Source organism: Pogona vitticeps, chromosome 2 (assembly GCF_051106095.1).
Source record: "Pogona vitticeps strain Pit_001003342236 chromosome 2, PviZW2.1, whole genome shotgun sequence".
Taxonomy (NCBI): domain Eukaryota; kingdom Metazoa; phylum Chordata; class Lepidosauria; order Squamata; family Agamidae; genus Pogona; species Pogona vitticeps.
This window is the reverse complement of record NC_135784.1, coordinates 192,804,377-192,815,106: the sequence shown is the minus strand read 5'-3', so window position 1 is coordinate 192,815,106 and position 10,730 is coordinate 192,804,377. Positions and strand designations below refer to the sequence as shown.

The following is a 10,730-nucleotide window of genomic DNA, read 5'->3' as shown; positions in this document are numbered from 1 at the left end:
AACTCCAGAAGATAGGGGTGGTGACAAAACGAAACCGGACGTTTGCATTTGTTGGGGGAATATGCGCTTTGGAGTCGTGATTGGATAAAATCGCTGTCCGTTTAAGGAAAGCCTTCGGGGCACGAGAGACAGAAAGGGCGGCCCAAACAAAGTACCTCGCCTTCCAAGGGGGAGGAAGGATTAGACTCCGCCTTCTCTTTGTGCCGTGCTCATTGGCTGTAAGAACCCGGAGTCCTCCCTTCTCTGATTGGTAGGGGGAAGGTGTGGGCGGTGTCCAACAAAGCAGCTGTCATGGCGGAGCTGAGCGAAGCGCTACTCTCTGTGCTGCCATCTATCCGGGTGCCCAAGGCCGGGGACCGCGTCCATAAGGATGAATGCGCTTTCTCCTTTGATACTCCGGTAAGGTGCCTGACAAGAAAGCCGGGCGTTGGCTGGGTGGGTGGGGGCTCCGTTGTCTCCACAGACTCCGGCTACCAGGGCTTCGGAGGGGGGAAGGGTAGCGGTGCCTACGCAAGTCATCATGGGAGCTGTATTTCTCTCTATGGGTCCTCGTCCTTTATGGCCACTGGTAAGGAAACAAGAGAGCACTACGAGTCCCAGGAGGCGTAGCGGCCCCTTTGGTCTTACTGGAAATGCTTTGCTTGTTGGGGATTGTAGTCCTGGAGGGTTCCGTCGCAGGTCTGCAAACGGCTATGCGGGAGTGCTTAGATCCTCATCCCCATCTCTCCCCGTGGGATCTACTTGATATCTATCCCGTGATTGTCGGCTGGGTGGGTGTAACTTGAATAAGGCCAGGTGTATGAGGTGAGCAGGCGCAGGGCATGCTGGGCAACGTAGTTTTCCTGACCAGCTGCAACGATAAGATTCGCTGAGGGGCTGCGCTTCGCTGGACTACTGAAGCCTCTGGAACTATCCAGGCGTGCCTCCCAGGGCATGCTGGGAAGCGGAGTCCCCCTCTTTGTATCGCTAACGCTGGCTTCTGCTCCGAAGCACTGCGAATCCCAGAGTCCTTCGGGGAGAAGGACTATGTCAGCCCTCTTGCTTCGGAGTCATCCATGTGCTGCATCACTGGGGTGCCTCCCAGTGACTCCTCTCCTAATTCTGGGCGTGTGTGATGCGCTTTCCTACCTGATACCTCTTTGTACCAATATAGTAATTGAATTCTTTGTGTCTAGATAATTATATCTTTTCCCTGGCTGCAATAGAGCGTGCCAGGGCTGGTCAGCTAGATTTTTCTTGGGACCAAGAAGGTGGGGGGAGAGAGAGAGACTGGGCTTTTGATAGATCCTGGAGGCAGGAGACTTGCTTAGCTTGCTAATCTGTGGCCCTTGTTGCTATACCCTCCCTTAAGCCTCTTGTCAGGTTGAGAAGTTTGGAGGAGAGACAGAAATCTCTCTTTTCTTAATGTTCTGATGCTGTATGAAGAAGGTGAAAAACAGGACAAGTCTCTTCCAAGCAACAGAAAAGTATCTTGTTATTTTCTTTTTCAAACATTGATACAAAGGAGAACACCATCATCAGACCGCACTGATCTATCTGATTACAAAAGCAAAGCCAGGCTCAGACCTGTTTAATGCGTTAGAACACCCTGAGTAGTGTGTGCTAGGAACGAATCCTAACTGAAAAGCATAGATATTTGTGATTTTGGACTATAACTTGGAGAACTCCTTAGATAGCATGGCCACAGGCTATGCTGATTAGTGAGTTCTGGGGGTTGTAGTCTTAGAACACAAATTTGCGCATCAACAAGAATTGCTGCTGGTCATAGTTGACGGTATTGGCTACAGGGGCGCATGATCTCAGTCAGTATAAGGCAGTTTCCCTGTGTTTCTATGATATAAGGTTTCTTAAATATGTGGATTTTCCCCCCAAAACTGGCTAGAAAATTATAAGAGTTGTAGTCCAACCAATGTAGGAATGTTGATATATAAAGAAGGGTCGTCTTAACAATTTGGAGCAGGTTATTCATGGAAAGGGCTTGGCAGTATAAATTGTGTTCAGATTTCAGCTTGCTGTTCGCACCAAAAGTGATATGGGTCTTCTTATTTTACTTTAGAAATTGAATTTATAAAATAAAAGTCAATTTCAGCTAGGCAGCAGTCAGTGGACTGGGAGTGGTGTCAACTTGGCAAAAGATGTGAGGATTTTTTGAGGGGAGGACAATCATTTGCCATTCAAGACACAGTCTGGCATTGTTCTCCTGGCATCTGTGCAGCAGTGATTCTGCTTGTTTTTGGGGTGTGTGACATTTTTCCAGTGACAAAATGTAGTATTTTGACCTCTTTGAAAATCCAACATCTCTATGAAAAAAGTGGTGCTTTGAGAAGAGACCCGAGTCCATTATAACAAATGCACACTTGTTGATCTACCAGGGAGAGTCATTTTGAAAGGCTCACTATCAGAAAAGCAATGATCTGGAGTGACAAGTGACATAATTCTGTTTCTCACTAAGCAGGCTGATATCACTGACTCTGACGTAGTATTAGTAGAGTTGTACATATAGTCAGATAAGGATAGTGTTTACATCTCACAAGCTGTAGCAGCATGTCCCTAATTAGTAAAAAGCAGACTGGCACTGATAATTATGATACTGTTGCCTCAGCATCTTCTTGCAGTGCATTTCAAGAAGGTGTCATCAACTCTCTTGATCTATAATACAGAAAACAGGCTGAAACAATTATGTAAACCAGCATTTTTTTAGTATATACAGCGGTAGTGTCTTGTAAATAAAAATAATATCCATATTCTTGCTGATTTCTGACAGATACTACTTTTACATCTCTGTGTAGCAATACTCGAGTCTAAAGCTTGTTTTCAAAGCTGAGAAAGAATGAATATGAGATAAGAACATAAGTAGCCCTGCTTGACAACACCAAAGGCTTGTCTAATCCAATGACATATTAACATAGTGATAGCCCAGTTTAGTTACCTTTTATTTCATTCCATTTATATCCCTTGGCAACTGGACTTCTTTCTTGTTAGGTTGAAACGTTTTGCTATTCATCCAAGTACAGTGGTGCCTCGCAAGATGATGTTAATTCGTTCCACGAAAATCGCTGTCTTGTGAAAATATCGTCTTGCGAAATGCGGTTCCCCATTGGAATGCATTGAAATCCATTTAATCCATTCCAATGGGGGGGAAATTGTCGTCTTGCGAAAAACCGTCCCTAAAAAACCATTTTGCGAAGCGTGGACCCAGCTGTCAAAATCATCATCTTGCGAAAAACCGTTTTGCGAAGCGCGGACTCAGCTGTCAAAATCGTCATCTTGAAAAAAACCATTTTGTGAAGCGTGGACTCAGCTGTCAAAATCGTTGTCTTGCGAAAAACAGTCCCGAAAAAACCCCGTCTTATGAAGCATGGACTGAAACATTGTCTAGCGAAAATCACCCATAGGGAAAACCGTTTTGCAAAGCGCTATAGTGATTGCAAAAACCCATCGTCTTGCGAATAAACTGTTTTGTGAGGTAATCGTCTAGCAAGGCATCACTGTAGCTTCTTCAGAGAAGGGTCCTTGTGTTCTAACTGAAGGACAGGAGGGAGAGCCATCGGGGAGACCATGTTTCAAGTTCTCACCAGTGAGGTTGGTGGGAACAAGAGAAGGACCTCTCTGAAGATCTTAAAACTAGGGCTTTATAGGTCATAACCAGCACACCGCATTTAACCCAGAAATGGCCTGGCATTCAATGGATCTGATCTTACAGGATACTTTTATGCTCCCTGTAATCAGATTAGCATTGGAGGTTCTAAATATTATGAGAAAGGAAATAAAGCTGTTTGCTGACCAATTTTTCTGCACCATGCATTTCTGTCACACCTCCCCTTTTTTAAAAAACAAAACCCCAGTCATCATAACCTTTCTGCACAGGGTAGTTGCGCCAACTCTTTGTGGAGTTCGGTTCCCTTTTTCCAGTTCTCCTTATCCAGGTACAATGACCAGAGCTATACACATTATTCCAGTTTAAGACTCTAGAGGATTTCCTCCACATCACTCGCCATGGTTGGTTTATTAGCTGCCTTTATATCCCATCTGTTCTTCGGTAAACCAAAGGCAGTGTCCATGACCCTCCTCTCGCTTTATTCTCACAAGAACAGACTTATGTAGTTAGGCTGAGAAAGTGGAACCAGCTCAGGGCAACCCAATGAATTTCATGGCTTATTCAGAGACTAGAACTTGGATCTTCTAATCTGTAGTTCAGTTTTCTAAGCACTATGCCATGCTTGCTCTCCCTTGTGCTCTCCGGGGAGAGGAATTGGGCAGCAGTAGTTACTTGAGGATGATTCAGCTTTGGACGTTGTAATAATTTTCAGAAGGAGGATGTTACTGCAGGTAGAAGTTGTTCAGGGTGTCTAGCATTATGTCTGTTGGCCAATTTTGCTGTCATAATAGCTTCAAATAGTGAGGCAATCCTGACATTCTGTTAGGCAAGTTGTGAGAATTGTATGTACAGTGGTGCCCCGCATAGCGACGATAATCCGTGCAGCAAAAATCGTCGCTATACAGATTCATCGCTATGTGAAATTAAAAAGCCCATAGGAATGCATTGAAACCCCTTCAATGCGTTCCTGTGGGCTTAAAACATACCTTTTAAGCAAAAATCCTCCATACGGCGGCCATTTTAGCTGCCCGGTAAGCGAGGAATCCGTCCCTGTTTTACCTGGCGGCCATTTTGGAACTGCCGATCAGCTGGGGAAAAAACATTGCTATGCGGAGATCGGTAATCAAAACAGCTTACCGATCATCGCAAAGCGATTTTCCCCCATAGGAAACATCGTTATGCGATCGCAAAAGCGATCACAAAAACATCGTCGCTGTGTGGATTCGTCGTTAAATGGGGCACCCGTTATGCGAGGCACCACTGTATATTTGACTTCCCAGGTGGCAGAAAGGATTCCACAGAATCGGTGCCATGGGTCAATTGCTTAATGCTTCCCTAAGAGGGAAAGCTAAGACTGGTTCAAAAAAAGGACAGCATCACTGTCAGATGGGATAAGGGGCAGTGGGCAAGTGGTGGTTCTTTAGGAGTAGGGATGCTTTTTATCAGGCAATAAAATTAAAGGAAGGTGTGAATTAAAGGAAGGTGCTTCTTAGAAGCAACATTGGTGTGCTGGAGTGAGGTGTGGTTATTTAAGAAGCCACCTAGTAGCAGTTTCACAGCAAAGCTTTATTTAGTACTTTGTAAGTTTGTTGTGTGGATCTTTTGTGTCTGGAGTGTTTTAAAAAATAAACAGCAGTTATTGGTATGAAGAAAAAAAACCCAGTTCGTCTGGGCTACAGTGTAGGCTGGGTGGACTGTGTTTCCGTGACTTACACACCTTCAATTTTATCTACTCTGGGGACAAACAATACTCTCCGAACTTGAAGTCAGGTTACTTTGAGGGTGGAGGTCCAAATGAGCCTTAAAGGGGAAATCTCTTGACCCCATTAGAGCAGCAGTGGGAACTTCTCACAGCCAAATTCATTTACAGAGGGGTTCACCAGAGCTGCATTCCAGCCGTGCCCAAAAATCTGGGGGACCAGCAAAGTTTAAAGCTCATACAGCTAGCAACTACTCCTTAGGAGAACTATTTTAAGCTTTTACAGTAACACACAGAAAGAGAAAGGCTGGATAACAACCACATGTTTATGTCATGAAGAAAAGGGGAAATTAGAGAAGGCCTTGAAAATCTGAGGGGCCGGATTCAGCCCCAGTCTTGAGTTTTCCCTCCTCGGCTGCTTATTTTCAGGAAAGCTTAAGATAGGCTCCTTTCTATCCGTTCAGGTATTTCTGAAAGGAGTTATAGTCCCTACTCTCTGTTCTAAAACAGGCCATTTTGTCTAGCTTGTCTGTAAATTAGACTCCAGTTTACCAGAAGGGATAATAAGTAGTCACCCTAGTTGTCTGATTGTAAATGCAGTGGAAAGATACTAGTGGCTTTGATTCATCACTAGCAGGGTACCCACGTACCCCACAGCCAGAAAAGTTTGTACAGTCTGCTTGCCTTGTCTTAACAATTATATTATTGGCTGAAGGTGGAATAGAATACTGGAAAAGCACATCAGATCTTTTATGATCAAAAGTGTGCTAATTTTTTCCCTGTTGAACTTTGGAGGAAAGGACTAGTGAGGTGAGGTGCTAAGGTTTATAAAATTAAAACAGCCAGCAAAGAAACCTTGCTTTCAGGTCACATTGAAACTGAATTGGCAGCAGACTGAAGAGAAAGGAAACATGGTTGGTGTCTTCTAGTGGGTTAGAGTTAACTTGTAAATTTATTCGTCCGAAGATGTCATGGTGGCCAGTGACCTGAGTAGAGGGCCAGCCCCTTTATGAAAACTAGGACCTTTAACTGTAATTGGAGCTGGGATTCCTTTGTGTTTCAGCTGCTAGGGGTCAATGAGGTGTGCCTATTTCCACCCTTATTGGCCTGTGGAAAATCTCTAGAAGATAACTGGCCAGGCACTGTTGGGTGCAGAGTGCAGGATGACATGCCTGTTAGTTTGGTTTCGCAAAGGCAGTCAGTTCTCACACTTTCCTGCTTACTGTTTCTCACATGTTTTGTTTTTGATACTGAAGACTTAGCAGGTTGTTCATAAATTAAATATTACATTAAAGTCTCTACATGCAGCTATCAAATCCCCCTTGGAACTAGGTTTATTATACCCTTGCAATAAGTTGTCAAAACAGAAAGCATATCTCATAAAAGAATGTCATTTGCAATGGAAATTTTGTATTTTCGGTGGTCAGGGTGGGCAACTTTGTAGTATCTGGGAGCCAGTTCCTCTCCACCACCCTGAAATTTGCTGCAAGCTACACAAAAATACCTTAGGGTCCCTCTTCTTTTTTTAAAACAAACCCGAAAATGAACAAACATGCACACAGCAGATTGACACTAAAGAACTATTTGTGGAGGCTTCTGAGATCAGCTCCCCTCCCTGCTTTAAACAAACAAACCAAAACTGTGTCATTGTCCATTCAGGGTGGCCAGGGTACTATAAGCCTGGGTGTGGGCAGCTTATGGCCCACCCTTCATAGATGAGAGGGATTGCTTTCATTTACTTTGTAGTATTTAACAATGAACAGACATTTTGAAGGGAACAAAGCCTCTGCTTCCGATGATAGTTGACAATCCGGGTAATCATATTAGCAATAGGAAAAGGGTGTTGATCTATTTTATAAGTTTAGTCATTAAGAGTAGAACAGAGAGTGAAAGCTGTTTTACATATTTTCCTAACTGAGAATACATGATGAAGCAGGTGCTGCAGTTCTGTCCAGCACCATACATGATCCATGTGTAAGATTACATGTAGAAGGAAGAATGGAGCAAATTGAGCATACGTGAGCTATGTTATCCTGAAGATACACCTGCTTCTTTGCCTTGTTAAAAGGGTGCATTGCTGTATGAACCCGTAAACTGTCCCTCGTGCTGGGCATAGTTTAAACTCTCAGTAGCCTTTGGACATGGCAGGTGGAGTGATGAATGAGGACGGATTCTGAGCTACAATGTGCAGGACAAGCTAATGTGCGTTACTAATTGCAAGCCATTTGCAGAGACATTTTGCTCAAATGAATAAAGTGAGAGACAGAAAAACCCAGGTATTGCATATCTTGCCCGTTTGGACAGTTTCAGACAAAATGTCTGATGGTCCAGTTAAAATTTTCCATGCACATGCAAGGCTTATATGTGGGAGAGAAGGCCCAAGCCTAGCCTTCTCCCTGACGTGCTAGCTTTCAATCTGTCTGTCAGGCAGACAAACCATCTGACTTCTTCGCTTCTAAACTGTTCCATTCCAGGAGCAGCTGGTAGCACACAGAGGAAGCTGACTCTGGAGCTTGGCTCTAGGAATGGAAGTGTAGGCTGCCTGCCCTGTTAGTTTTGCAGAAAATATGCTTGAGGGTGGAGGGCAGTGAGGGTGCACAGATGCAGTCAGAGGTGTGGCTGAGTAACGTTTCAAGGGGTTAGGCGTAGTTTCAGGACCTGGCTGAAGAATTCCCACCCCTTTGCTAGACAATAACAGTCTTTCCACACAAGAGTTTCAAGAGACCGGTTGACTTGTGTGAAATCCTTCAATCTCATCTAGTGCACTTTATCTTTTTCCACAGCAATGAATGCGAGGAAGGAGAACATACAAACCTTAAAAGAAATCAGGCACAATGAATAACCGTTTTCACACTGATAATTTCTTGGCATAGAGTCTTCAGGAAATGGATCACACACAGCCCAAAAAGCTAAAAAAAAAACCCTTCTCAGTCTGCTCTCTATTGAATAAATCTCTTTTCTGCTCTGTAGGAATCTGAAGGAGGCTTGTATATTTGCATGAACACATTCCTGGGCTTTGGAAAGCAATATGTGAAGAAACATTATGAGAAAACAGGCCAGCGGGTCTATCTGCATCTGAAGAAGACACGCAAGTTGGTATGGCAAACTTTTCTTTCTGTCTTTTATGCTTACTCTATGAGCTGAAATTTGCCTATTTAAAAAAATATATAAGCAAGAGAAGAAAATCCATGTCCCAACACATGATGCAACCTGCTTTGATGTTTTGCCATCCGCTCCTTGCTGCCAAGACGTCTGCCTTTTTGTGAAAGGATTGCCACCTAACTAGTTCTCTCTTGGTTCTGCTACAGAAAGAGGAAGATACCAGTTCCAGTTCTGGAGACCCTCCTCGGAAGAAACCAACCCGTCTAGCAATTGGTAAGGAAGCGGCCCTCATCTCTGGTTGTGTTGAGGAAAAGGTCCTTGCAGGTTGATAGGCTACAACTTTCCAAGAAGAAAAGCTTGCAGGAGGCCTTAAATTCAGTTATTTTGGCAGTTCCTCTCAGTCTGTATAATATCCTAAACAGGGACCTCGAGACGTGGGAAGTGGTGCTTCCTTTAATGTTGACTTCTGAATTCTCAAGAGTTGTTAAGGTGTTATTTCTTACTCCTTTCAATGGCTGCTGTTTGTGCTTGTCTTTTGGTAGGTGTGGAAGGTGGGTTTGACATCCCAGAGGAGAAATACGAATATGATGAGCATGTCAAAATAGTCATTTTACCCGAGCATTTGGATATTCCCCGAGATGGACTGGAGAGCCTGCCAGACATGGTCAAAGACAGGGTAAACTCTTTGACTGGGGAGAAATCATAGCATAGGTCTAGAATGCCTTGGTTGGGGGCAGAGTTCGAATGGGAGGCAAGGGCTGGCGTTTTGGAATGTGGCAGTTATGGAAAATACCTGGCTGGACGCTGTAGGCTTATCTTAATGGTAGATGCCATAGAGAGCAGGACAAAATCTAGAACCCTTAGACTTGCCTGTGTTCTCTTCACTTCACAGATTTCCAGTGCAATTGAAGCGCTTCTGACAGCAGATTCTGCCTCACGGAAACAGGAGGTGCAGGCTTGGGATGGGGAGGTTCGACGTGTGTCCAAACATGCCTACTCACTGCAGCAGCTCCAAAATGGTGTGCGTATCCCTCCTTGGTGAGTTTGATTGCAGCTGCATCCACTTTTTAAATCTTCTAACCTATTGAGTTACTTAGTCAAATGCAGGGTAAAGTATTGGAACTCCTTTCCTCTTAATTTTAACTAAGGTACATGTACGTGCTTTCTGTGGCCTCCACTGTGTAGAATCTGTCTGTTTGTTGTTTTTAGTATTTTATCTTTTTATTTTTTTGCCCAACAGGATTCCCAAAACAATTTAGAGTTCTTAATTATTATTAAAAACAAGTTGAAACATTATTAAAAAGCATATATAAGAACTTGGAAAGCAAATAAAAAAACCTTTCCTAAAAGCCAGTCTTAGAGAGCAGAAATCATTCAGAATAAGGCAATTCTAGTTAGCTGTTGGAAACAGCAGAGGTGGAAGAAGCCTAGCTTCCCTTGAGAGAAGGTGTTTCATCATTGGAGTGTTTTCATGTATACATCAGTGTGCCATCCTGAGATGATAAACAAGCAACATGGCATTCACTGAGCATCTCACAGACAAGGCAGGTACATATGGGAGAAGGTGGGTGAAGGTGGTCTTTCAAGTATTCTGGTGCCAAACTGCTTAGACATTTATAGATCATGACTGCCAACTTGTATTGATTTTAGAAACAATTAGAAGCCAGTGCAGGACTAGCGATGGGGGTATTTGTATATGAATACGAATGTCCCACCACAGGTGCAGGTAATGAGGGTCCGGCCCCCTGGGGCCAGACTGACCACTCACCTGTCCACCACTGCCGCGGGCTCTGCAATCCCTTCTTATCACTCCGGAGCTCGCAATAGATTAGCCACACTTCAACTTGGCAGAGAGGCTTGTCATCCCGCCTTCTGCCAGGAGTGGCTAATCCATCGTAAACTCCGGAGTGATAGGAAGGGAGTGTGGAGCCAGTGGCAGCGGCGGACAGGTAAGAAGTCGGTCTGGCCCCCATCATCTGCACCTGTGGGGGGGATATTCAAATACGAATATGAATACCCCCATCTCTATTCAGGGTTGATCTTATGTGGTCTCTTAAGCACATGTTAGACAGCAGCCCTTTTACAGTATCTGTAGCGTCTGAACACTTCTTGAAGGCAGCCCTACATAAAGTGTGTTGCAGTAAATCAGACTTGAATTACTGTGGCCAAAGCCCCCCAATTGTAGAGAGGGGTGCAGCAGGCGTAATATCCAGAACTAGGCAAAGGAACCTGTCCATGGCAACCAGCTAGCTTTCCATGAGCACCCTCAAACACTTTGAACCTGTTCCTTCAGAGGGGGATTAACCCCATCCAGAAGAGGCTGTAATCCCA

At 44.2% G+C, this 10,730-nt stretch overlaps 1 protein-coding gene across 2 annotated transcripts in view; it reads left to right on the top strand.

Moving 5' to 3' along the window:
• Positions 1-226: 226 nt before the first annotated feature.
• USP5 (ubiquitin specific peptidase 5) overlaps positions 227-10,730 on the top strand; it is a 34,044-nt gene continuing 23,540 nt past the window's right edge. For both annotated transcript variants that reach the window (XM_020804138.3, XM_020804137.3), the window contains exons 1-5: positions 227-399; positions 8,268-8,393; positions 8,606-8,672; positions 8,942-9,075; positions 9,292-9,437. In XM_020804138.3, coding sequence (XP_020659797.1) covers positions 292-399; positions 8,268-8,393; positions 8,606-8,672; positions 8,942-9,075; positions 9,292-9,437 — 581 coding nt within the window. In that variant the 5' untranslated portion in view covers positions 227-291. The remainder of the gene's footprint in view (positions 400-8,267; positions 8,394-8,605; positions 8,673-8,941; positions 9,076-9,291; positions 9,438-10,730) is intronic.